The sequence below is a fragment of the Microchirus variegatus genome, assembly GCF_963457635.1.
Source record: "Microchirus variegatus genome assembly, chromosome: 11".
Lineage (NCBI taxonomy): Eukaryota > Metazoa > Chordata > Actinopteri > Pleuronectiformes > Soleidae > Microchirus > Microchirus variegatus.
In genome coordinates this window covers 28,647,547-28,674,029 of record NC_139812.1, presented here as the reverse complement: position 1 = coordinate 28,674,029, position 26,483 = coordinate 28,647,547, and the positions used below count along the sequence as shown (strand labels likewise).

The 26,483-nt window shown below is 46.4% G+C and overlaps 2 protein-coding genes across 4 annotated transcripts in view; one reads left to right on the top strand and one right to left on the bottom strand.

The window, feature by feature from the left end:
* gbf1 (golgi brefeldin A resistant guanine nucleotide exchange factor 1) overlaps positions 1-12,942 on the top strand; it is a 69,204-nt gene extending 56,262 nt beyond the window's left edge. The window contains exons 24-40 of one of the 2 annotated variants that reach the window (XM_083897296.1): positions 839-1,015; positions 1,111-1,175; positions 1,759-1,882; positions 1,985-2,056; positions 2,140-2,234; positions 2,449-2,602; positions 2,841-3,066; positions 3,857-4,005; positions 4,248-4,497; positions 5,861-6,084; positions 6,417-6,567; positions 7,589-7,719; positions 7,873-7,974; positions 8,114-8,227; positions 8,782-8,959; positions 9,057-9,248; positions 10,072-12,942. In XM_083897296.1, coding sequence (XP_083753422.1) covers positions 839-1,015; positions 1,111-1,175; positions 1,759-1,882; positions 1,985-2,056; positions 2,140-2,234; positions 2,449-2,602; positions 2,841-3,066; positions 3,857-4,005; positions 4,248-4,497; positions 5,861-6,084; positions 6,417-6,567; positions 7,589-7,719; positions 7,873-7,974; positions 8,114-8,227; positions 8,782-8,959; positions 9,057-9,248; positions 10,072-10,265 — 2,598 coding nt within the window. In that variant the 3' untranslated portion in view covers positions 10,266-12,942. Of the gene's footprint in view, positions 1-838; positions 1,016-1,110; positions 1,176-1,758; positions 1,883-1,984; positions 2,057-2,139; positions 2,235-2,448; positions 2,603-2,840; positions 3,067-3,856; positions 4,006-4,247; positions 4,498-5,860; positions 6,097-6,416; positions 6,568-7,588; positions 7,720-7,872; positions 7,975-8,113; positions 8,228-8,781; positions 8,960-9,056; positions 9,249-10,071 lie in introns of both variants that reach the window. The other variant, XM_083897295.1, reaches the window with a different exon arrangement.
* Positions 1-22,956, bottom strand: part of LOC310933747 (high-affinity choline transporter 1-like) — a 180,968-nt gene extending 158,012 nt beyond the window's left edge. The window contains exons 1-8 of one of the 2 annotated variants that reach the window (XR_014592959.1): positions 22,615-22,956; positions 21,328-21,441; positions 20,153-20,308; positions 19,527-19,675; positions 19,298-19,441; positions 18,119-18,272; positions 17,820-18,037; positions 13,596-14,803 (exon numbers count right to left, since the gene is read on the bottom strand). Coding sequence is in view for 1 of the 2 variants with exons in the window: in XM_083897311.1 (XP_083753437.1) it covers positions 14,285-14,803; positions 17,820-18,037; positions 18,119-18,272; positions 19,298-19,441; positions 19,527-19,675; positions 20,153-20,308; positions 21,328-21,441; positions 22,615-22,798 (1,638 nt within the window). In the remaining variant the exon portion in view is untranslated. Of the gene's footprint in view, positions 1-13,127; positions 14,804-17,819; positions 18,038-18,118; positions 18,273-19,297; positions 19,442-19,526; positions 19,676-20,152; positions 20,309-21,327; positions 21,442-22,614 lie in introns of those variants that run through there. The other variant, XM_083897311.1, reaches the window with a different exon arrangement.
* Positions 22,957-26,483: the final 3,527 nt, after the last annotated feature.

Below are 26,483 nucleotides of genomic sequence, written 5' to 3'. Positions count from 1 at the left end.
CTCTCCTTGTATCCACCTAACCTCTTCTCTTTTCTCACCTCCTCCTCTCCTCTCTCCTCCTCTCTCCTCCTATCCTCCTCTCACCTCTTCTCTCCTCTCACCTCTTCTCTCCTCTCACCTCCTCTCTTCAATCTCCCCTCCTCCTCCTCTCTCCTCAACTTCTCCTCCTCCCCTCTCACCTCCTATCACCTCCTCTATTCCATCTCCTCCTCACCTCCTCCTCCTCCTCCTCTCTTCAATCTCCCCTACTCCTCCTCTCTCCTCTGCTCCTCTCCTCCTCACCTCCTCTCCCCCTCTCTCTCCTCTCTCCTCCTCTCCTCCTCTCGTCACCTCCTCCTCTCCTCCCCCTCTCTCTCCTCCTCTCCTCACCTCCCCCTCTCCTCTCCTCCTCCCCTCTCCTCTCCTCACCTCCCCCCTCTCTCTCCTCACACCTACTCTCACCTCCCCCTCCTCACCTCCTCCCCTCCTCCTCTCTCCTCTCCCCCCCCACCTCCTCTCTCCTCCCCCTCTCACCTCCTCCCCCTCTCTCCTCCTCTCTCTCCTCACCTCTCACCTCCCCCTCACCTCACCTCCTCCCCCCTCACCTCCTCCTCTCACCTCACCTCTCCCCCTCTCACCTCCTCTCTCCTCACCTCCTCTCACCTCCTCTCTCCTCACCTCCCCCTCACCTCTCCTCCTCACCTCACCTCCTCTCCTCCTCCCCTCCTCTCCTCCCCTCTCCTCCTCACCTCCTCCTCTCCTCACCTCCTCCTAACCCCCCCTCTCACCTCCTCCTCCCCCTCTCACCTCCTCCTCTCACCTCACCTCCCCCCCTCTCCTCTCCTCCTCTCCTCCTCAGTCGGTGGAGAACCTCCCATCAGTGTTTGGAGGAAACCTTAAAGCTCAAACTGCAGCAAAGACAGTGTTTGATTTGTCTCATCGTCATGGAAACATCCTGAGAGAAGGATGGAAGAACATCATGGAGTCAATGCTGCAGCTGTTCAGAGCTGAGCTGCTGCCTAAAGCCATGGTGGAGGTGAGGAGGAGGAGCAAGAGGAGGAGTTTATACTCTATACTCTGCTGCCCCCTGCTGGTCACCCCTCTCACTCTCACCCTCTGTCTTTACCTCAGGTTGAAGATTTCCTCGAACCAAGCGGCAAAATTTCTCTTCAACGCGAGGAGACGCCGTCAAACCGGTATTTAGAAGAAGTGATGATGATGTCATGGTCATGTGACCTCATCTTCTCTCCTCATCTCCTTTCCTCATCTCCTCTTCTCTCCTCTCTCCTCAAAGAGAATCACTAAAATGCTGCCGTCATATATTTTCATGACATGGTCACATGTTTTGTGTGTTTGTCATTGTGTTTCTGTCGTTGTGTGTCTGTGCCTCTATCATTGTGTGTCTGTCGTGTCTCTATTGTTGTGTGTCCGTCGTTGTGTCTCTATTGTTGTGTGTCTGTCATTGTGTCTCTATTGTTGTGTGTCTGTCGTTGTGTCTCTATTGTTGTGTCTGTCTTTGTGTCTGTCGTTGTCTGTTGTTGTGTGTCTGTCGTTGTGTCATATATTTTCATGCATTTACTAAATTAAAGCAGTAATGTTAGACATAAATAAACATTTGTATTGTACAGTAAATGTTGAAACCTGTTCTCCTCCTCCTCCCCCTCCTCCTCCTCCTCCTCCTGCTCCTCCTCCTCCTCCTCCTCCTGCTCCTCCTCCTCCTCCTCCTCCTCCTCCTGCTCCTCCTCCTCCTCTCCTCCTCCTCCTGCTCCTCCTCCTCAGTGGTGAGTCTGCAGTGCTGAGCTTTGTGAACTGGTTGACTCTGAGTGGAGCAGAACAGTCAGGACTCAGAAGTCCGTCCACAGAGAATCAGGAGAGTAAACAAGCAGCTGTCGTCTGCATCAAGGTCAGAGTCAGAACAATCACAAAAACTACAGATTTAAACAGATTTAAAACATTAAATCAATTCTCAGGTCATTAAATGTCCTTTTTTGTTGTCTTTCCTCAGCAATGTGACCCAGAGAAACTCATCACTGAGAGTAAATTCCTGCAGCTGGAGTCTCTGCAGGAGCTCATGAAGGTCAGTGTGACTGTGGACCATGTGATGTTCAGAGGAGGAAGAGGATGATGATGATGATGATGTGTGTGTGTGTGTGTGGTCAGGCTCTGATCTCAGTCACTCCTGATGAAGAAACCTACGATGAAGAGGACGCCGCCTTCTGTCTGGAGATGCTGCTGAGGATCGTTCTGGAGAACAGGTCAGAACTTCAGAGGCTTCAGGAGCTTCAGGAGCTTCAGAGGCTTCAGGAGCTTCAGGAGCTTCAGAGGCTTCAGGAGCTTCAGGAGCTTCAGGAGCTTCAGAGGCTTCAGGAGCTTCAGAGGCTTCAGGAGCTTCAGGAGCTTCAGGGTGGAGGAGGAGACACCACAGAAGGTCCAGTCTCTCACTGTGTGTGTGTGTGTGTGTGTGTGTAGGGACCGTGTGTCCTGTGTGTGGCAGACAGTGCGTGAACACCTGTGTCATCTCTGCGTTCATGCTAACGAGAGCTGCTTCCTGGTGGAAAGAGCTGTGGTCGGACTTCTGAGACTCGCCATCCGTCTGCTGAGGAGAGAAGACATCAGCTCTCAGGTACACAGGTCGACTGGGACTGGACGAAATTCAAAATGGCCGACTTCCTGTTGAGTTGAGGCCATGGTTACGGTCGACTTTTTTGTTCGTCTTGGCCGATAACATCTTCTCACCAAGTTTAATGCCCTTAAAAACGACCTCAAAGCCACTGATAGATTCCTGCCAGGAGCCGTTTGGGCCCCTGACCTTGGCGTCTCGGGCCCTGAACACGTGAATAACGCTCCACGTTGACCCTCAGGTCCTGCTCTCCCTGCGTCTGCTGCTCATGATGAAGCCTCACGTCCTGTCGAGGGTCAGCAGAGAGGTGGCGTACGGCCTTCACGAGCTGCTGAAGACCAACGCTGCAAACATCCACTGCACGGACGACTGGTACACGCTCTTCTCTCTGCTGGAGAGCATCGGCGCTGGAGTGAAACCTCCGGCCTCCTTCCAGATCAGCTCCACCACCTCTGACAACGACACAGGTCAATACACAGCACTCATGTTATCATTAAAGGTCGTCTTCAGGGTCATTTAAGGTCGAATTGTACAGGTGAAACAGCAAGAAGAAGTGATTTTAGCCACTTAATAAGAGATTAATGTTTAAAATATATGTCAGATTAAGTCCACGATGTCTTTAAGAAGATGTTTACGTCTTTATCTCACTGTTAGACTACTGTCTAAGACAACTCCTGTGAACTCCTGTGTTGTTGTTGATGTTAAAATCACTGATTTTCTCTATGGACTTTGGTGTGGGAGAGTGGTTCACTAAAAAAACTGATTTTTAGCCACTAAACAAAAGACTCATTTTACAATATCTACGTCAGATTTAGTCTACAGTATCTTAAGAACATGTTCACGTCTTTATTTCACTGTTAGACAGACTTTAACAACAGGAAACTGAAGTTTGTAAACCACTCACTCTCCCTGCACCAAAGCCCATAGAGTAAACCAGTGATTTTAACATCACAGAGACACAGGAGTTCACAGGAGTTGTTGATCCACTGCTGCCTACATCACTAACTTACAATGACTTATTTTGTCAATTCGGCTTTTGAAAAACTTTATTTATATGTATTTAAGTGACACAAAGTGACCACACGAGGCAGCAGTAGACCAGCAGCTCCTGTGTCCCTGTGAGCTAAAATCACTGATTATACACTTATAGATATATTAAGTCGTGAGCCTTTTGTTAATGATCATGACAAAAGTGCATTTGTCTACTTGTTAGACTAAGAAAGAGGTTTTAAACACAGATGTTTCCTTGTGTCTCAGGAGCTCAGTCAGACAGTGAACTTTCCTCTCATCATCTCAGTGAAGTCACTCTGGACAGAGGTTACACTTCAGACTCTGAGGTTTATACTGAACACAGCAAGAGAATCACCAGGTCTGCTGATGTGGACATGACCAGTGGATGGCTGGTGGTAAGTGACACACACACACACTCACACACACTCATATAACCTCACACAGTAATATTTACATGTGGTGTGTTGTATGTCTGTCGTCTGTTTTTTCTGTGGTTGTGTTTCTGACGTCGTGTTTCTCTGACGTTGTGTCTCTGACGTTGTGTGTCTGTGGTTGTTGTTGTGTCTCTAACGTTGTGTGTCTGTGGTTGTGTGTCTGTTGTGTGTCTCTAACGTTGTGTGTCTCTAACATTGTGCAGGTGGGTAAAGAGGACCTGGACCTGTCTAAATCTGTCCCAGTCTCCTCTAAAGCTCAGCTCAGTAATCCTCTGGTGAACCAGTACAGTCTGACTGTTGGTCAGGATCTGGGTCAACATGACACCAAGAGTCTGATCAAGTGTGTGGAGACGCTTTCCTTCATCGTCAGAGACGCTGCTCATGTCACACCAGACAACTTTGAGCTGTGTGTGAGGACCATACGAGTGTTTGTGGAGGCCAGTCTGAACGGAGGTGAGACACTGAGGGACACTGAGGGGGACATTGAGGGACACTGAGGGACAGGGGGACACTGAGGGACATACAAGTGTTTGTGGAGGCCAGTCTGAACGGAGGTGAGACACTGGGGACACTGAGGGGGACATTGAGGGGGACACTGAGACACTGAGGGACAGGGGGACACTGAGAACCATACAAGTGTTTGTGGAGGCCAGTCTGAACGGAGGTGGGACACTGAGGGGGACAAGGGGACACTGAGGGACAGGGGGACACTGAGGACCATACGAGTGTTTGTGGAGGCCAGTCTGAACAGAGGTGAGACACTGAGGGACAGGGGGACACTGAGGGACACTGAGGGACATACAAGTGTTTGTGGAGGCCAGTCTGAACGGAGGTGAGACACTGGGGACACTGAGGGGGACATTGAGGGGGACACTGAGACACTGAGGGACAGGGGGACACTGAGAACCATACAAGTGTTTGTGGAGGCCAGTCTGAACGGAGGTGAGACACTGAGGGACAGGGGGGACACTGAGGGGGACACTGAGGGACATACGAGTGTTTGTGGAGGCCAGTCTGAACGGAGGTGAGACACTGAGGACACTGAGGGACACTGAGGACACTGGGGGACATACAAGTGTTTGTGGAGGCCAGTCTGAACGGAGGTGAGACACTGGGGACACTGAGGGGGACATTGAGGGGGACACTGAGACACTGAGGGACAGGGGGACACTGAGAACCATACAAGTGTTTGTGGAGGCCAGTCTGAACGGAGGTGGGACACTGAGGGGGACAAGGGGACACTGAGGGACAGGGGGACACTGAGGACCATACGAGTGTTTGTGGAGGCCAGTCTGAACAGAGGTGAGACACTGAGGGACAGGGGGACACTGAGGGACACTGAGGGACATACAAGTGTTTGTGGAGGCCAGTCTGAACGGAGGTGAGACACTGGGGACACTGAGGGGGACATTGAGGGGGACACTGAGACACTGAGGGACAGGGGGACACTGAGAACCATACAAGTGTTTGTGGAGGCCAGTCTGAACGGAGGTGAGACACTGAGGGACAGGGGGGACACTGAGGGGGACACTGAGGGACATACGAGTGTTTGTGGAGGCCAGTCTGAACGGAGGTGAGACACTGAGGACACTGAGGGACACTGAGGACACTGGGGGACAGGGGCACAATGAGACACTGAGGGACATAGGAGTGTTTGTGGAGGCCAGTCTGAACAGAGGTGAGACACTGAGGGGGACACTGAGGGACAGGGGGACATTGAGGAGGACACTGAGGGACAGTGAGACACTGAGGGACAGTGAGACACTGAGGGACAGTGAGACATGTCAGGACACTAAATGACTCTTGTCCTCTTCAGGTTACCGCAATCACGACAAGAAGAAGATCCACAAGTACGACTCCAAGTCTCGCCTGAGGAGGAAGACGGGCGCCAAGGACAAGGAGGGCGGAGCCAGCGCCCGGCGAGGAGGAGGAGGAGGAGGAGTCGGCGGCCGGGCGTCAAACCAGCGTCTGTCCCGCTCCCACAGTGATGAAGACGAGGACGAGGGCGTCCCTGCCAGTTACCACACGGTGTCTTTACAGGTTAGTCAGGACGTAAGTACAACAGCTCTTCATTCACCTTCTGATGATTCTACACTCTTACCCACAATCCTTCAGGGTTACGGGGTGAAAACATGCTTTTACCCACAATCCTTCAGGGTTAGGGGGTGTAAACATGCTTTTACCCACAATCCTTCAGGGTTAGGGGGTGAAAACATGCTTTTACCCACAATCCTTCAGGGTTAGAGGGTGAAAACATGCTTTTACCCACAATCCTGTCTGTCTCTGTCCACTCCTCAGTGGACCGTCGTGTCACTGACTAAAGTATGTCTGTGTGTGTGTGTGTGTGTGTGTGTGTGTGTGTGTGTCTTCAGCTGTTGGACCTCATGCACACTCTTCACACTCGTGCTGCTAGCATCTACAGCTCCTGGGCAGAGGAACAGCGCCACCTACAGACTGCAGGCAAGAAGATCGAGGCTGACGCCCGGACTCTGTGGAGCAGCTGCTGGTGTCCATTACTGCAAGGTGACAATAGGGATTCTTCTCCTCATCTACCTCTTATTCTCCTCCTCCTTCTCCCCCATCTTCTTCTTCTTCTTCTCCTTCTCCCTCGTCTTCTTCTTCTCCTTCTCCCTCATCTTCTTCTTCTCCTTCTCCCTCGTCTTCTTCTCCTTCTCCCTCGTCTTCTTCTCCTCCCTCTACCTCATCTTCTTCTCCTCCTTCTCCCTCTTCTTCTTCTCCTTCTCCCTCGTCTTCTTCTTCTCCTTCTCCCTCATCTTCTTCTCCTCCTTCTCCCTCTTCTTCTTCTCCTTCTCCCTCGTCTTCTTCTCCTCCCTCTACCTCATCTTCTTCTCCTCCTTCTCCCTCGTCTTCTTCTTCTCCTTCTCCCTCATCTTCTTCTCCTCCTTCTCCCTCTTCTTCTTCTCCTTCTCCCTCGTCTTCTTCTCCTCCCTCTACCTCATCTTCTTCTCCTCCTTCTCCCTCGTCTTCTTCTTCTCCTTCTCCCTCATCTTCTTCTTCTCCTTCTCCCTCGTCTTCTTCTCCTTCTCCCTCGTCTTCTTCTTCTCCTTCTCCCTCATCTTCTTCTTCTCCTCCTTCTCCCTCGTCTTCTTCTCCTTCTCCCTCATCTTCTTCTTCTCCTTCTCCCTCGTCTTCTTCTCCTTCTCCCTCATCTTCTTCTTTTCCTTCTCCCTCGTCTTCTTCTCCTTCTCCCTCATCTTCTTCTTCTCCTTCTCCCTTGTCTTCTCCTCCTTCTCCCTCATCTTCTTCTCCTCCTTCTCCCTCGTCTCCTTCTCCTTCGTCTTCTTCTTCTCCTTCTCCCTCATCTTCTTCTCCACCTTCTCCCTCGTTTTCTCCTCCTCTCCTCTCCTCCTCCTCCCTCTCCCTCTACCTCGTCTTCTTCTTCTCCCTCTAGCTCCTCCTCTCCTCTCCTCTCCTCCTCTCCTCCTCTCTCCTCCTCCTCCTCCTCCTCCCCCTCCTCCTCCCCCTCCTCCTCTCTCCTCCTCTCCTCCTCCTCCTCCTTACAGTGTTGTTGCTCCCCCTGCAGGTATAGCGTGGCTCTGCTGTGATGCCAGGAGACAGGTGCGTATGCAGGCTCTCACTTACCTCCAGAGGGCGCTGCTGGTTCACGACCTGCAGACACTGGACGCAGCAGAGTGGGAGTCGTGTTTCAATAAGGTGAGAAGAAGAAGAAGAGTCTGTGAGTGTGTGTGTGTGTGTGTGTGAGTGTGTGAGTAGTTTACATTAAACTGTGTGTGTGTGTGTGTGTGTGTGTGTGTGTGTGTGTGTGTGTGTGTGTGTGTGTGTGTGTGTGTGTGTGTGTGTCCTCAGGTTCTCTTTCCTCTGCTGACGAAGCTGTTGGACAACATCAGTCCTGCTGACGTTGGAGGGATGGAAGAGACGAGGATGAGAGGCTGCACTCTGCTGTCAAAGGTCAGGAACATTTATGATGATGAACCTGTCGTAAAAACGTGTTTAAAACTCAAAATGTTGTTGTTTATTTGACAAATAACAACGTGAACTCACTGTTGTCCTCACTGTTGTCCTCACCATTGTCCTCACTGTTGTCCAGGTCTTCCTCCAGCACTTGTCTCCTCTGCTGTCTCTCCCCACCTTCGCTGCTCTCTGGTTGACCATCCTGGACTTCATGGACAAATACATGCACGCAGGCTCTAGTGACTTACTGGTGAGGACACACACACACACAATGTCTCTGATTACGTCTTGGATGTCTCTGATGTTGTGTGTCTTTGATAATGCTCTGATATCAATGATGTTGTCTTTGATGTCTGTGATGTTTCTGATGTCGTCTCTGATGATGTCTTTGATGTTGTCTCTGATGTTGTGATAATGTCTTTGATGTTGTCTCTGATCTCCGATATTCTCTTTGATGATGTCTCTGATGTTCTCTCTGATGTTGTCTTTGTTGTCTCTGATGTTGTCCCTGATGTTGTCTCTGATGTTGTCCCTGATGTTGTCTCTGATGTTGTCTGTGATGTTGTCTGTGATGTTGTCCCTGATGATGTCTCTGATGTTGTCTCTGATGTTGTCTGTGATGTTGTCTGTGATGTTGTCTGTGATGTTGTCTCTCATGTTGTCCCTGATGTTGTCCCTGATGTTGTCTCTGATGTCGTCCCTGATGTCTCTGGTGTTGTCTCTGTTGTTGTCCCTGATGTTGTCTCTGATGTCTCTGATGTTGTCTCTGATGTCTCTGATGTTGTCTCTGATGTTGTCCCTCAGCTTGAAGCCATCCCAGAGTCCCTGAAGAACATGCTCCTGGTCATGGACACAGCTGGGATCTTCCACAGCGCAGACTCCAGGACGGGATACTCAGACCTGTGGGAGATCACGTGGGAGAGAATTGTCTGTTTCCTGCCTCACCTGAGGGAGGAGCTCTTCAAACAGACCGTCATCACAGGTCCACAGAGGACGTCTCACAGAGGACGTCTCACCACACTGTCCCTGTAACACACCTGTGTGTGTGTGTGTTAACTCTGTGTCCTCCTCACTTTCAGACCCAGTCCCCAGTCCTCCACCACCACCAGAGGCAGCGTCTCCACCTCCTGCTGCCGCTAGTCCACCGTCTCCTCGGGCGTCTCCACCTCCCGCTCACCCACCGTCCCCGCTCACTGTCCCGGCGTCTCCTCCTGAGACGCAGACGTCCAACAGCAGACCGGCGTCTCCACAGCAGAGCATCATCAGCACAGGTGAGGACACGTCAGACATGTCCTTTATCTTCAAACGTCCTTTAGTGTCCTTTGATGTTAAACATGTCCTTTGATGTCAAATATGTCCTTTAGTGTCAAACATGTCCTTTAGTGTCAAACATGTCCTTTAGTGTCCTTTGTCAAACATGTCCTTTATTGTCAAACATGTCCTTTAGTGTCAAACATGTCCTTTAGTGTCCTTTGTCAAACATGTCCTTTATTGTCCTTTGTCAAACATGTCATTTATCGTCAAATATGTCCTTTGATGTCAAACATGTCCTTTAGTGTCCGTTGATGTCAATTGTCCTTTATTGTCAAATATGTCCTCTAGTGTCAAACATGTCCTTTATTGTCCTTTGATGTCAAACGTCCTTTATCGTCAAAAACATGTCCTTTATCATCAAACATGTCCTTTATTGTCCTTTGATGTCAAACATGTCCTTTATTGTCCTTTGATCTCAAACGTCCTTTATCGTCAAAAACATGTCCTTTATCATCAAACATGTCCTCTATTGTCCTTTGATGTCAAACATGTCCTTTATTGTCAAATATTTCCTCTAGTGTCAAACATGTCCTTTATTGTCCTTTGATGTCAAACGTCCTTTATCGTCAAAAACATGTCCTTTATCATCAAACATGTCCTTTGTCAAACATGTCCTTTATTGTCCTTTCATGTCAAACATGTCCTTTATTGTCTTTTCATGTCAAACATGTCCTTTAGTGTTAAACATGTCCTTTATCGTCAAACATGTCCTTTCATGTCAAAAATGTCCTTTGATGTCAAACATGTCCTTTATTGTCCTCCTGTGTCTGTCTCGTCCAGGACCAGAGCGTCCGTCCTCTGTCCCCGCCTCCGTGTCCCCTCTCATCCTGCAGCCGCTGGCGTCTCCGCTGCAGGTGGGCGTCCCGCCCATGTCCCTGCCAATCATCCTTAACCCCGCCCTCATCGAGGCCACCTCCCCCGTCCCGCTGCTCTCTGGTCCCAGAGCCACGAGTCCGTGTGACGGGGTCAAGTAAGAGACACGCCCCCACCACCCTCATGACACGCCCCCACCACCCCTCATGACACGCCCCCCTCTGCAGCAGCTGGAAGGTTTTTACTCGGGATTATGTGACGCATCCAATTTTAAAGGAATAGTTGTGTTAGCGAGGTCACATGACCACCAGAGGTCACATGACCACCAGAGGTCACCTGACCACGCTGCTGCTGTTTTTGTCTTTTTCTTCTTCTTGTGGACAAACATGAGACAGTGACATCGTCCTCTGATGTTTGGGATACAGTGAGACTTCATCAGGAAATCAGTGCGTCCTCTACGATCTCTCTACAAACTCTCTACGAACTCTCTACGAACTCTCTACGAACTCTCTACGAAATATGAATTACATTTAAACGCCAGGGACGATAAACATCATCATCATCATGCAGTCATTAAGAAATAAATACACCAAGGCCAAATGTGAGGAGCGGCGTGAACGTTGCGTGAACTTTGCGTGAACGGTGCGTTGATGTGGCGTGAACGTGGTGTGAAAGTCGCATTCATTTGCCGTCAACGTGGTATTAGCGTTCCAAGAATGTTGCGTCAGCGCGGTGTGAATGTTGCGTTAATGTGGTGTGAATGTTGCACGAATGGTCTGTGAACATGGTGTGAGTGTCACGTGAATGGTGCGTTAATGTGGCGTGAATATACAGTCAACGTGGCGTGAACGTTCCATGAGCGTTGCGCTAACGTGGCGCGAATGTTGTACGCATGTAGCGTGAATGTGGTGTTAATGTGGTGGGAACGTTGCGCTGACGTTGCGTGAACGTGGCGTCTACGTGAACGTGATGTGTCGGCGAGGAAACGGTGAACGGCTCTGAAATAATCCTGCTCTTAGAAGAGAGAAAACAAAATGGTGGACAGAAAAAAACAAAATGGTGGACAGAGGAATCATGACGTATAACTTTATTTTGTGATTGTCCTGCAGGTGATTTATGACAGAAACGCTGAGTCACCGTTATCTCTCTCCTTAAGAATAAAAGACGTTAAAACGCGAACAGTTGTGATGATTTTCACGTTCAGTCCGACGACATTAAGTAAAAACAAATATTTACGTAAACTTGTTATTTAAGGACCAAAAAGTTGAAATAATAATTAAAAAGTGCCACTGGGAGAAAGAGGCGGAGTCAGCGTCAGGTGTTCCGACATTTTACCGAACGAACACAAAAGAAACCTAAAGTCACAATTTTTCGGACTTAAGTCGTTTTCTATTCACAACGTTATTGTGAAATTGTGAAAATAAACAAACATGACGTCATAAAAGCAAATTATCGGATGTTGGGAGGGTCAAAGAGGAAAAGACAGAAGTCTGCGTCGTCTTTTATTATTGGAACAAAATCACAGAATTCTCCCGCAATGTTATTTATTTACTTTGTTTGTGTCATAAACGAAAAATGATCGTGTTTTTCCCGCGACGTTCAGAGATTAAAGGACGAAAACTAAAGAATGCTCTGATTTTCGTGAATTTTCTTCTTCGCTGAACAAAAGTCGTGGTCGAAACGTGAGAAAAAAACAGCGTGAGCAAAAGTTAACGATGAAAACTCCAGAGCCGATAACGCGACACTGGACGAATCGCCACAAATTCTAAATATCTGCAAACAATTTATTTTGTAACATTACAACATTTTTTGTACTTTTTCTTTCTTTACGGTAATGAAGGAAAAAAAAAAGTGTCCGTATTTTTATTTTTGTAACTAAGTAACGCTCGTTTTCTTCTACACCAAAGTCCATAGAGAAAAACAGTGATTTTAGCTCACAGGAGCTGCTGGTCTACTGCTGCCTCGTGTGGTCACTTTGTGTCACTGAGGTTAATCTAAAGGTTTTTAAAAGCCGAATTTTACAGAATAAGTCATTGTAAGTTAGTGATGGAGGCAGCAGTGGATCAACAACTCCTGTGAACTCCTGTGTCTCTGTGATGTTAAAATCACTGGTTTTCTCTTTGGACTTTGGTGTGGGAGAGTGAGTGGTTTACAAACTTCAGTTTCCTGTTGGAAAAGTCTGTCTAACAGTGAAATAAAGACGTGAACACGTTCTTAAAGACGTCTTAGACTTAAACTGACATTGTTTCGTGGCTAAAACCTGTTTTTCATTGAGCCTCCATGGTTTGAGAACCACTCACTCTCCCACACCAAAGTCCATAGAGTAAACCAGTGATTTTAACATCACAGAGACACAGGAGTTCACAGGAGTTGTTGATCCACTGCTGCCTCCATCACTAACTTACAACGTTTGATTTTGTCAATTCGGCTTTTGAAAATCTTAATTTATATTTATTAAAGTGACACAAAGTGACCACACGAGGCAGCAGAGGACCAGCAGCTCCTGTGTCCCCGTGAGCTAAAATCACTGGTTTTCTCTATGGGCTTTGGTGTGAGAGAGTGAGTGATTGACATCGCAGTAGTTTTTCCTCCTCCGTCAGCTGACTTTAACAAAGACTTAAACAAAAACACAACTGTCCCTTTAATCCGTCACGTGACCTGATTTGACTCCAGTTGGAAGAAGTCGGATTATTTTTATTTTTTAAGTTAAATCGCGACACAAACGTCGACGTCATCATCGTTATCATTATTATTATTATTATTATTATTATTATTATTATTGGATGAACGGGAATATTTGGAGAAATCGTTAATTATGATGAACATGAATATAATACGTGTACATATATATATATATATATAAAATATATATATATAAATGAAAGGTAATGTACTTTTTACTATGTAATAAATAAAGTGTAAAGAAGGAAAACAAAGTGTGGTGTTTGTTCAACACAATCTTCAGATTTATTTTATTCATATAATTTATCTTTTTTTATTATTATTATTTTCTTTCTTCTTTTTTACACATTCAGCTCAACATGAAAACATGTCACTTTAACTTTCTCTTTGTTGTTGTTTGTTTATAATCCCACATAATCCAGTGGTTCAAATATTTATGTTTTATCAAAGACGTTTAAATAATAATAATAATAATGATATAAAGTCTTTGTCATGAAAATGATTTTCTTTATTAAGCCACAGAAATATGTCAATTTACATCATTTTATCTTATTGTGACAACTTTCAGTGTCAGGATTTAATAGATAATAGTTATCATAATTATAATGAGAACGATAATAAACTTTGTTTTTGTTGACGCAGGAATCGCTCACTCTCCCACACCAAAGTCCACAGAGAAAATCAGAGCTGCTGGTCTACTGCTGCCTCGTGTGGTCACTTTGTGTCACTTAAATAAATATAAATTAATATTTTCAAAAGCCGAAGAGACAAAATAGTAAATTTGATGGAGGCAGCAGTGGATCAACAACTCCTGTGTGTGTGTGTGTGTGTGTATGTGTATGTGATGTTAAAATCACTGGTTTTCTCTATGGACTTTGGTGTGGGAGAGTGAGTGGTTTACAAACTTCAGTTTACACAAGGAAAAGTCTGTCTAACAGTGAAATAAAGACGTGAACGTGTTCTCAAAGACGTCGTAGACTTAAACTGACGTGGATTTTATGAAGCAAGTATTTTGTTATTTGGCTAAAATCTATTTTTATTCACTCGAAAGAACCCACACCAAATTCACTCACTCTCCCACACCAAAGCCCATAGAGAAAATCAGTGATTTTAACATCACAGAGACACAGGAGTTCACAGGAGTTGTTGATCCACTGCTGCCTCCATCACTGAGTTCAAACGTCTTATTCTTTTAAAATATTTAATTTAAACATATTTCAGTGACACAAAGTGACCACACGAGGCAACAGCCTCCTGTGTCCCTGTGATGCTAAAATCACTGATTTTCTCTACGGGCTTTGGTGTGGGAGAGTGAGTGGTTTACACACTTCTTTGCTCTGTCTACAGGGGGCGCTCACAGCACAGTGAGTGTAACATTACAAACACACAGATATTTCATGTGATAAAATGTCTCAGCTTTAAAGGTGCAGTATGTAACATGGATTCACAGCTGAATGTTCTTCATGGTTAAAACATCACAAACATCACAAATGTTCCTTTAACAGCTTAATTCTGTCGTGAGTTCAAACGGCTCGTCGGCATCAGGTTTGGCGCCACCTTGCGTCTGCGGCGTTTTCTGCGCCTTCACGTTAAAAACGTCCCATTTGTCAGAAATCAGGTTTTTGTTGAAAAGCAGCGACGACAGGAAGGAGAAGAACAAAATGGCCGCCACGGCCGTCAGCATGCAGATGGTCCTGACGGGGGACTGCTGCACGTAGACGCCGTCCACCAGAGTGCATCCTGGGAAGTGGATGACGGGCGGGATCCCCAGCTGCGGCTCGCCGCTCAGCAGGCGCAGCAGCATGCCGGCGGCGCCGCCCGCCACCGCGCCGTAGCCGTTGGAGACGTCGAAGAAGAGGACGCAGACGAGCTGCGGCAGCATGAGTGTGTAGGTGAGGTCGGAGCGGAGGATCCAGATCATCAGGACACTGTTGTCAAGGAAGGTCAGCGACGTTCCCGCCAAACCCACCAGAACCACCGAGGCCCGGATCACCCACTGAACCTCCTGCTGTGACGCCTGAACACAAACACACTTATTATTATTATTATCATTATCTGTGACTATTAAAGGGTTAGTTTCGAACTAACTCTCCCACACCAAAGTCCAGAGAGAAAACCAGTGATTTTAGCTCACAGGGACACAGGAGCTGCTGCTCCACTGCTGCCTCGTGTGGTCACTTTGTGTCACTGGAGTTAATCTGAGGGAAGTTTTTCAGAAGCCGAATTTTACAGAACACACACGAGAAGTTAGTGATGGAGGCAGCAGTGGATCAACAACTCCTGTGAACTCCTGTGTCTCTGTGATGTTAAAATCACTGGTTTACTCTATGGACTTTGGTGTGGGAGAGTGAGTGGTTTACAAACTTCAGTTTGCACAAGGAAAAGTCTGTGTAACAGTGAAATAAAGACGTGAACATGTTCTTAAGACATCGTAGACTTAAACTGATGTTGTTTTGTGGCTAAAATCTGTTTTTCACTGAGCCACCATGGTTTGTAAACCACTCACTCTCCCTGCACCAAAGTCCATAGAGTAAATCAGTGATTTTAACATCACAGAGACACAGGAGTTCACAGGAGTTGTTGATCCACTGCTGCCTCCATCACTGAGTTACAATCACTGATTTAGTAAATTCGGCTTTTGAAAATTAATTTATATTTATTATATATTATATATTTATATTTATTAAAGTGACCACACGAGGCAGCAGTAGACCAGCAGCTCCTGTGTCCCTGTGAGCTAAAATCACAGATTTTCTCTATGGGCTTTGGTGTGGGAGAGTGAGTGGTTTACAAACTTCAGTTTCCTGTTGTCAAAGTCTGTGAACATGTCCCTAACATAATGTAGACTTAATATGACGTGGATATTATTTAGTCTTTTGTTTCGTGGCTTAAATCTGTTTCTTTTAGTGAATCACTCTCCCACACCAAAGTCCATAGAGAAAACCAGTGATTTTAACATCACATACACACAGGAGTTGTTGATCCACTGTTGTCACTCACTCTCCCACACCAAAGTCACTCACTCTCCCACACCAGTCACTCACTCTCTCACACCAAAGTCACTCACTCTCCCACACCAAAGTCACTCACTCTCTCACACCAAAGACACTCACTCTCCCACACCAAAGTCACTCACTCTCTCACACCAAAGTCACTCACTCTCCCACACCAAAGTCACTCACACTCCCACACCAAAGTCACTCACTCTCTCACACCAAAGTCACTCACTCTCCCACACCAAAGTCACTCACTCTCCCACACCAAAGTCACTCACTCTCTCACACCAAAGTCACTCACTCTCCCACACCAAAGTCACTCACTCTCCCACACCAAAGTCTCTCACTCTCCAACACCAAAGTCACTCACTCTCCCACACCAAAGTCACTCACTCTCCCACACCAAAGTCACTCACTCTCCCACACCAAAGTCACTCACTCTCCCACACCAAAGTCACTCACTCTCCCACACCAAAGCTACTCACTCTCCCACACCAAAGTCACTCACTCTCCCACACCAAAGCTACTCACTCTCCCACACCAAAGTCACTCACTCTCCCACACCAAAGTCACTCACTCTCCCACACCAAAGCTACTCACTCTCCCACACCAAAGTCACTCACTCTCCCACACCAAAGTCACTCACTCTCCCACACCAAAGCTACTCACTCTCCCACACCAAAGTCACTCACTCTCCCACACCAAAGTCACTCACTCTCCCACACCAAAGCTACTCACTCTCCCACACCAAAGTCACTCACTCTCCCACACCAAAGCTACTCACTCTCCCACACCAAAGTCACTCACTCTCCCACACCAAAGTCACTCACTCTCCCACACCAAAGTCACTCACTCTCCCACACCAAAGTCACTCACTCTCCCACACCAAAGTCACTCACTCTCCCACACCAAAGTCACTCACTCTCCCACACCAAAGCTACTCACTCTCCCACACCAAAGTCACTCACTCTCCCACACCAAAGTCACTCACTCTCCCACACCAAAGTCACTCACTCTCCCACACCAAAGTCACTCACTCTCCCACACCAAAGCCACTCACTCTCCCACACCAAAGTCACTCACTCTCCCACACCAAAGTCACTCACTCTCCCACACCAAAGTCACTCACTCTCCCACACCAAAGTCACTCACTCTCCCACACCAAAGTCACTCACTCTCCCACACCAAAGTCACTCACTCTCCCACACCAAAGTCACTCACTCTCCCACACCAAAGCTACTCACTCTCCCACACCAAAGCCACTCACTCTCCCACACCAAAGTCACTCACTCTCCCACACCAAAGTCACTCACTCTCCCACACCAAAGCTACTCACTCTCCCACACCAAAGTCACTCACTCTCCCACACCAAAGTCACTCACTCTCCCACACCAAAGCTACTCACTCTCCCACACCAAAGCCACTCACTCTCCCACACCAAAGTCACTCACTCTCCCACACCAAAGTCACTCACTCTCCCACACCAAAGCTACTCACTCTCCCACACCAAAGTCACTCACTCTCCCACACCAAAGTCACTCACTCTCCCACACCAAAGCTACTCACTCTCCCACACCAAAGTCACTCACTCTCCCACACCAAAGTCACTCACTCTCCCACACCAAAGTCACTCACTCTCCCACACCAAAGCTACTCACTCTCCCACACCAAAGTCACTCACTCTCCCACACCAAAGTCACTCACTCTCCCACACCAAAGCTACTCACTCTCCCACACCAAAGTCACTCACTCTCCCACACCAAAGTCCATAGAGTAAACCAGTGATTTTAACATCACAGAGACACAGGAGTTCACAGGAGTTGATCCACTTCTGCCTCCATCACTAACTTCTCGTGTGTTCTGTAAAATTCGGCTTCTACAAAAACTCCATTCAGATTAACCTCAGTGACACAAAGTGTCCACACGAGGCAGCAGAGGACCAGCAGCTCCTGTGTCCCCGTGAGCTAGAATCACTGGTTTTCTCTGTGGGCTTTGGTGTGGCAGAGTGAGTGGTTCCTGTGTGCGCCTCTTCCTCACCTGCGTCCTCAGGACGGGCTTGTAGATGTTGGCGGTGAAGATGGACGCCGCAGACAACAGGGCGGAGTCTGTTGATGACATCACGGCGGCGGCCACCGCCCCGATGCCGACGATGGAGACGTATGTGGGCGTGAGATGCTGCAGCACCAGCGGCAGGACCAGACTCGTCTGACCGCGGTCAAATGGAGACGGAGAACCGTACGAGGTCATGTTCCAATCTGAGGAGAAGGTCACGTGACGCAGACACAGAGATGGTGAAACCGTGTGATTTCATGACGTCACGTGATCAGACTCCTGACCTGTGGACGCAGCGGCTGCTCCGATGAGGATGGGCGGGATCCCCAACGTGGGGACGATGAAGGCGGCGGCGAAGCAGGTGATCTTGGCGGTGGACGAGGACGCGGCGGACAGCGTCCTCTGGTGGAAGTTCTGCAGACCCAAGTTCCCCAAACCCTCAGGAAATAAGAAGTAAGACAAGAGTTAGACAAGTTTGCAGATGATTATTTCTTCTCAGTTTATTTTTATTTATTTATTTATTTATTTATTTATTTATTTATTTGTTAAGAACTGTCCAGGGTGTGACCCGTCCATCACCCATTGTCAACTGAGATGATGGATGGATTTTTTTAATTTATTTAATTAATTAATTGTTTATATATTTGTTTAATTAATTAATTGTTTATATATTTATTTAATTTATTCATTAATTGTTTGTTTATATATTTATTTATTTAATTAATTAATTAATTAATTAATTAAGTAAGTAATTATTTATTTATTTATGTATTAAATTAGTTACTTAATTAATTAAATAATTAATCATTTGTTTATTTATTTAATCAAATAAGTAATTAATTGTTTATTTAAATAAATAATTAAATACGTTTTTAATTAATTAAATAAATAAATAAATAAATAATTAATTAATTAATTAATTAATTAATTAATTATTATTATTATTATTATTTTTTTTTTATTATAATTATTATTTTTATTTTTTTTGGTGGTTCAGGTCTTAGTGTGTCGTTGTCCTCAGTCTCCTGTCCGACAACAGCCTTAAACATAATAAAATAAAAAATTTAGCTCATAATATCTACGTCAGTTTAAGTCTACAGTATCTTAAGAACACGTTCACGTCTTTATTTCACTGTTAAACAGACTTTTCCTTGTGTTAAACTGAAGTTTGTAAACCACTCACTCTCCCACACCAAAGATCATAGAGTAAATCAGTGATTTTAACATCACAGAGACACAGGAGTTCACAGGAGTTGTTGATCCACTGCTGCCTCCATCACTAACTTACAATGACTGATTTTTGTTAATTCGGCTTTTGAAAATCTTCATTTACATTTATTTCAGTGACACAAAGTGACCACACGAGGCAGCAGTCGACACAGCAGCTCCTGTGTCCCCGTGAGTTAAAATCACTGGTTTTCTCTATGGACTTTGATGCAGGCGTTTGCTGTTCCGTTCATTACCAGCAGCAGGAAGTTGTCGATCCACCTCCAGACTCTGTCCGTCTCCAGGCTGCCGACCCACGGAGGCTGGAAGGTGAAGTTTGACGCCGTCTCTCTGATGTCGAACACGGCAGGACTCATCAGAGCAAAGGGGACGCACAGCCACTGACACACAACAACAACAACAACAACAGAGTGAAACAGCGTGCATGGTGACTGTGGAGGCAGCAGGGGGCGCTGTGTGACTCACCAGGCTGATGAAGATGAGGATGAGCTGTATGATGTCAGTGTAGGCAACAGAGTAAAGACCTCCCATCAGAGTGTAGGTGATGGCGACAGCTGCAGAGATCCAGATACTGACGCTGTACGACAAGTCCAGGATCACACTCATGGTGACACCTGTCAACACACACACACACACACACACACACACACACACACACACACACACACACACACGCACACACTTCATGTCATGTCGACCTTCAGCTGCCGCAGACGACGTCAGGGAAAACTCACTTTAGCCACTGAACATAAGACTAATCTAATAAATCACCACTCACTCTCCCACACCAAAGTCACTCACTCTCACAGCAGCTCCTGTGTCCCTGTGAGCTAAAATCACTGGTTTTCTCTATGGGCTTTTGGTGTGGGAGAGTGAGTGGTTTACAAACTTCAGTTTCCTGTTGTTAAAGTCTGTCTATTAGTGAAGATAAAGTGGTTCGCCCCCTAGTGGAATCTTCCAGTAACAGCAGTATCTGTTGTGACTCATAATTCACTCAACACCTCAGCAAAGAGCGACACACTCTCACACACACACACACACACACACACACACACACACACACACACACACACACACACACACAGTCTTACCTAATCCTATCAGAGTTCCTGTCACCCACATAATCTCAGAGATTAAACAGACCAATGACAGAGCAGCTGTTGGGATTCTTCCATATTTAGTCATAAATGGATCCATCATCGTCACATATTTGTTTTTCCTCATCGGTTCAGCGAAGAAAACTCCTCCTGAAAATAAACAGACTTTTAAAGTTTAATCCTGAAGATAAAATAATCTCTGCTTTAATAATAATCTACATTACTGTTCAGATTAACACTCAGATTATCAACATATTTACTAACAACACAATTATTTTGAGGACGTCAGAATAAAGAGTTTGTTTGTGTGTTTGTGTGTTTGTTAGTGTGTTTGTTTGTGTGTCTGTTTGTGTTTTTGTCTGTTTGTGTGTCTGTTTGTGTTTGTGTGTTTGTTTGTTTGTGTGTCTGTTTGTGTTTTTGTCTGTTTGTGTGTCTGTTTGTGTTTGTGTGTTTGTTTGTTTGTGTGTCTGTTTGTGTTTTTGTCTGTTTGTGTGTCTGTTTGTGTTTGTGTGTTTGTGTGTTTGTTTGTTTGTGTGTCTGTGTGTCTGTTTGTGTGTTTGTTAGTGTGTTTGTTTGTGTTTTTGTGTGTTTGTTTGTGTTTTTGTCTGTCTGTGTGTCTGTGTTTGTTTGTGTGTCTGATTGTGTGTTTGTGTGTTTGTTTGTGTTTTTGTTTGTGTTTTTGTGTTTGTTTGTGTTTTTGTGTGTTTGTTTGTGTTTTTGTCCATCTGCGTGTCTGTTTGTGTGTCTGTTTGTGTGTTTGTGTGTTTGTTTGTGTTTTTGTTTGTGTTTTTGTGTGTTTGTTTGTGTTTTTGTGTGTTTGTTTGTGTTTTTGTCCATCTGTGTGTCTGTTTGTGTGTCTGTTTGTGTGTGTGTGTGTGTGTGTGTGTGTGTCTGTGTGTGTGTGTTTGTGTGTGTGTGTCTGTTAGTGTGTTTGTCTGTGTGTGTGTTTGTGTTTGTGTGTGTCTGTTAGTGTGTTTGTCTGTGTGTGTGTGTTTGTCTGTGTGTGTGTTTGTGTTTGTGTGTCTCTGTTAGTGTGTTTGTCTGTGTATGTGTCTGTGTGTGTTTGTGTTTGTGTGTGTGTCTCTGTTAGTGTGTTTGTCTGTGTGTGTGTGTGTGTGTGTGTGTGTGTGTGTGTGTGTGTGTGTGTCATGTGAGTGTGAAACTCTCACCTATGATGAAACACACAGTTGCAGTGATCGGCATCACGGCCCAGATTAGACCCATAGACGGATTATAGACGGCTTCTGCTGTTCCCACGATGAAGCCACCACCGACCCATGTGGCTGTGACACACACACACACACACACACACACAAACACAGTTGAGTGTGTGTGTTATAACAATTGTACAGGTGTCAGTCAGAGCTACAACATAAACCTGATGAAAGTTTGAGCACTTGTTTGCTCACACTCTCTCACACACACACACACACACACACACACACACACACACACACACACACACACACACACACACACACACACAGACACCTGAGAGCCTCAGTGCACAAACACGTGTCTTATTTTAGGGTCACGACGACACACGACCCCGACAAAACCACAGCAGTGAAATGACTTTAACGTCTCTGTGAACACACAGAGACGGAAACACTCACTCTCCCACACCAAAGTCCATAGAGAAAACCAGTGATTTTAGCTCACAGGGACATAGCTGGTCCTCTGCTGCCTCGTGTGGTCACTTTGTGTCACTTAAATAAATATAAATTAAGATTTTCGAAAGCCGAATTCACAAAAACAACTCATCGTAAGTTAGTGATGGAGGCAGCAGTGGATCAACAACTCCTGTGAACTCCTGTGTCTCTGTGATGTTAAAATCACTGGTTTTCTCTATGGACTTTGGTGTGGGAGAGTGAGTGACTTTGGTGTGGGAGAGTGAGTGGTTTACAAACTTCAGTTTACACAAGGAAAAGTCTGTTTAACAGTGAGATAAAGACGTGAACATGTTCTTAAGATACTGTAGATTTTAACTGACGTGGATATTGTGAGGTGAGTCTTTTGTTTAGTGGCTAAAATCTGATTTTTTGTGTGAACCACTCTCTCACACCAAAGTCGCTCACTCTCCCACACCAAAGTCACTCGCTCTCCCACACCAAAGTCACTCACTCTCCCACACCAAAGTCACTCACTCTCCCACACCAAAGTCACTCACTCTCCCACACCAAAGTCCATAGAGTAAACCAGTGATTTTAACATCACAGAGACACAGGAGTTCACAGGAGTTGTTGATCCACTTCTGCCTCCATCACTAACTTACAATGACTGATTTTGTCAATTCGGCTTTTGAAAATCTTTGTTCAGATTGACCTCAGTGACACAAAGTGACCACACGAGGCAGCAGAGGACCAGCAGCTCCTGTGTCCCTGTGAGCTAAAATCACTGGTTTTCTCTATGGACTTTGGTGTGTGAGAGTGAGTGGTTACCCCCCCCCCCCTCACCTGTCATAGTGAAGGTTCCCACCAGCAGGTTAATTCCTCTGTTTCCCAACAGAATCATCTCAGTTTTGTCTCCTTGACTTTTCTTCGCCTCTCGTTGAGATTTCACTGAAGCCCAAACACCGACGCCGAGAACCAGCAGATAAAACATCACCATGACGACCACGCCGGCCACGTTCACCGCCATGACCACAGGGAGGGGGAGGGGTCACAGAGGTCACAGAGGTCACAGAGGTCAGAGGTCAGAGGTCACAGATTACAGGATCACACTCTGCTGCTGCTGCTGTGGACGAACACTCTACACTGACCACTGAGACCACTGAGTGTGTGTGTGTGTGTGTGTGTGTGAGAGAGAGAGAGAGAGAGGGGGAGTGTGTGTGTGTGTGTGAGAGAGAGAGGGGGAGTGTGTGTGTGTGTGTGTGAGAGAGAGAGAGAGAGAGGGGGAGTGTGTGTGTGTGTGTGAGAGAGAGAGGGGGAGTGTGTGTGTGTGTGTGTGAGAGAGAGAGGGGGAGTGTGTGTGTGTGTGTGTGAGAGAGAGAGGGGGAGTGTGTGTGTGTGTGTGTGTGTGTGTGTGTGTGTGAGAGAGAGAGGGGGAGTGTGTGTGTGTGTGTGTGTGTGTGTGTGTGTGTGAGAGAGAGAGGGGGAGTGTGTGTGTGTGTGTGAGAGAGAGAGGGGGAGTGTGTGTGTGTGTGTGTGAGAGAGAGAGGGGGAGTGTGTGTGTGTGTGTGTGTGTGTGTGTGTGTGAGAGAGAGAGGGGGAGTGTGTGTGTGTGTGTGTGAGAGAGAGAGAGAGAGAGGGGGAGTGTGTGTGTGTGTGTGAGAGAGAGAGGGGGAGTGTGTGTGTGTGTGTGTGAGAGAGAGAGGGGGAGTGTGTGTGTGTGTGTGTGAGAGAGAGAGGGGGAGTGTGTGTGTGTGTGTGTGTGTGTGTGTGTGTGTGAGAGAGAGAGGGGGAGTGTGTGTGTGTGTGTGTGTGTGTGTGTGTGTGTGAGAGAGAGAGGGGGAGTGTGTGTGTGTGTGTGAGAGAGAGAGGGGGAGTGTGTGTGTGTGTGTGTGAGAGAGAGAGGGGGAGTGTGTGTGTGTGTGTGTGTGTGTGTGTGTGTGAGAGAGAGAGGGGGAGTGTGTGTGTGTGTGTGAGAGAGAGAGGGGGAGTGTGTGTGTGTGTGTGTGTGAGAGAGAGAGGGGGAGTGTGTGTGTGTGTGTGTGTGTGTGTGAGAGAGAGAGAGGGAGTGTGTGTGTGTGTGTGTGTGTGTGTGTGAGAGAGAGAGGGGGAGTGTGTGTGTGTGTGTGTGTGTGTGTGTGAGAGAGAGAGGGGGAGTGTGTGTGTGTGTGTGTGTGTGTGAGAGAGAGAGAGGGAGTGTGTGTGTGTGTGTGTGTGTGTGTGTGAGAGAGAGAGGGGGAGTGTGTGTGTGTGTGTGTGTGTGTGTGTGAGAGAGAGAGGGGGAGTGTGTGTGTGTGTGTGTGTGAGAGAGAGAGGGGGAGTGTGTGTGTGTGTGTGTGTGAGAGAGAGAGAGAGGGGGAGTGTGTGTGTGTGTGTGTGTGTGTGTGTGAGAGAGAGAGAGAGGGGGAGTGTGTGTGTGTGTGTGGGGGGGGGTGTGTGTGAGAGAGAGAGAGGGGGAGTGTGTGTGTGTGTGTGAGAGAGAGAGGGGGAGTGTGTGTGTGTGTGTGTGTGTGTGTGTGTGTGTGAGAGAGAGAGGGGGAGTGTGTGTGTGTGAGGGGTGTGTGTTTGTGTGTGAGAGAGAGAGAGAGAGAGAGAGAGAGGGGTGTTTGTGTGTGTGTGAGTGTGTGTGAGAGAGAGAAAGGGGGCGTGTGTGTGTGTGTGTGTGTGTGTGTGTGTGTGTGTGTGTGTGAGAGAGAGAGAGAGAGAGAGAGGGGGCATGTGTGTATATATATGTATACACAATATATATATATATATATATATATATACAACATTATAATGTTGTTCTAATAAATGTCAAACCTGTAGTTCAATAATCAGCCTGTAGAGGGCGATATTAACACATTTCTCCTGACTCTCATCAGCTGTGAGTGGGCGGAGTCAGCACTGGGTCAGCTGACTTATTCTGTCACAATGTCACATACTCAAGAGAGGACACATTCAGAGGACAGAGGACACATTCTGAGGACAGAGGACACATTCAGAGGACAGAGGACACATTCTGAGGACAGAGGACACATTCAGAGGACAGAGGACACATTCTGAGGACAGAGGACACATTCAGAGGACAGAGGACACATTCAGAGGACAGAGGACACATTCAGAGGACAGAGGACACATTCAGAGGACAGAGGACACATTCTGAGGACAGAGGACACATTCAGAGGACAGAGGACACATTCAGAGGACAGAGGACACATTCAGAGGACAGAGGACACATTCTGAGGACAGAGGACACATTCAGAGGACAGAGGACACATTCTGAGGACAGAGGACACATTCAGAGGACAGAGGACACATTCTGAGGACAGAGGACACATTCAGAGGACAGAGGACACATTCTGAGGACAGAGGACACATTCAGAGGACAGAGGACACATTCAGAGGACAGAGGACACATTCAGAGGACAGAGGACACATTCAGAGGACAGAGGACACATTCTGAGGACAGAGGACACATTCTGAGGACAGAGGACACATTCAGAGGACAGAGGACACATTCAGAGGACAGAGGACACATTCTGAGGACAGAGGACACATTCAGAGGACAGAGGACACATTCAGAGGACAGAGGACACATTCAGAGGACAACATACAACATACTACTATACTGAAGAGTCCTAAACACAGTTGACTTTGAGCGCCACCTTGAGGACAAAAGTTTTACTTGTTGCTCCATTATTGGTGAACGGTTCCTTTAAATAAAGATGAACACATGAATGTTTCAGAGATAAAGTCGTCAGTGTTTATGCAAATGAAATATTCAAATCAGCTCTGAATAAAACCATCTATCTATGAGGAAAGTTCTGTCTGTGTGTGTGTGTGTGTGTGTGTGTCAGTCTCTCTGTCTGTCACAGACATGTCTGTCTGTCAGATTAACCCGTTGGATATGGGTTGACTTTGACCTGATCGTGTGAATTCTTAATTTTCACATTTTTTGGAGGAATTTTAATTTTCACAGATTTATCAGGCGACACCAGACAGACTGAGGCTCATCAGCAGCAGCTGTGCTGTGTGGAGGTGAAGAGGTCGTGCTCATGGTGGGTGAGACATGTTCACACAGTTCACTGCACAACATGGTGACCATTCACCAATACGCAAACACATACTAACTGTACTAACCTGTTTCCAAAGGTAAGCTAGCGAGGCTACGATTAGCATTAGCGTAGGGCTAACAAAATACAAACACTGTGCAACATCATAAGGCACAAAGCAAATGTTTTCATTTTCAATTAGCGTTAGCGTAGCTAGATGTTGATGAAACACTGATGGATCATTGATGCACTTTGACAGTGAACTGACTTTCTTCTCGAAAACGAAAAGTATCTCGGAACGACTTGAAATTTACCATCATAATAGTCGACATCGCCCTGAACAAGGATCAGTTGAAAATATTTGCAAATCTCTTAAGGAATATTTTTCATGAATTTTTGAAATTAAGTAAATGATCCATTTGCCCTGATGCACTTTGACAGTGAACTGACTTTCTTCACAAAAACAAAAAGTATCTCGGAATGACTTGAAATTCACCATCATAATATTTATCATCGCCCTGAACAAGGATCTGTTGAAAATATTTGCAAACCTCTTAAGGAATAATTTTCATGAATTTTTGAAATTCATGAAATGATCCATTTGCCCTGATGCACTTTGACAGTGAGCTGACTTTCTTCTTGAAAACAAAAAGTATCTCAGAAAGACTTGAAATTTACCAT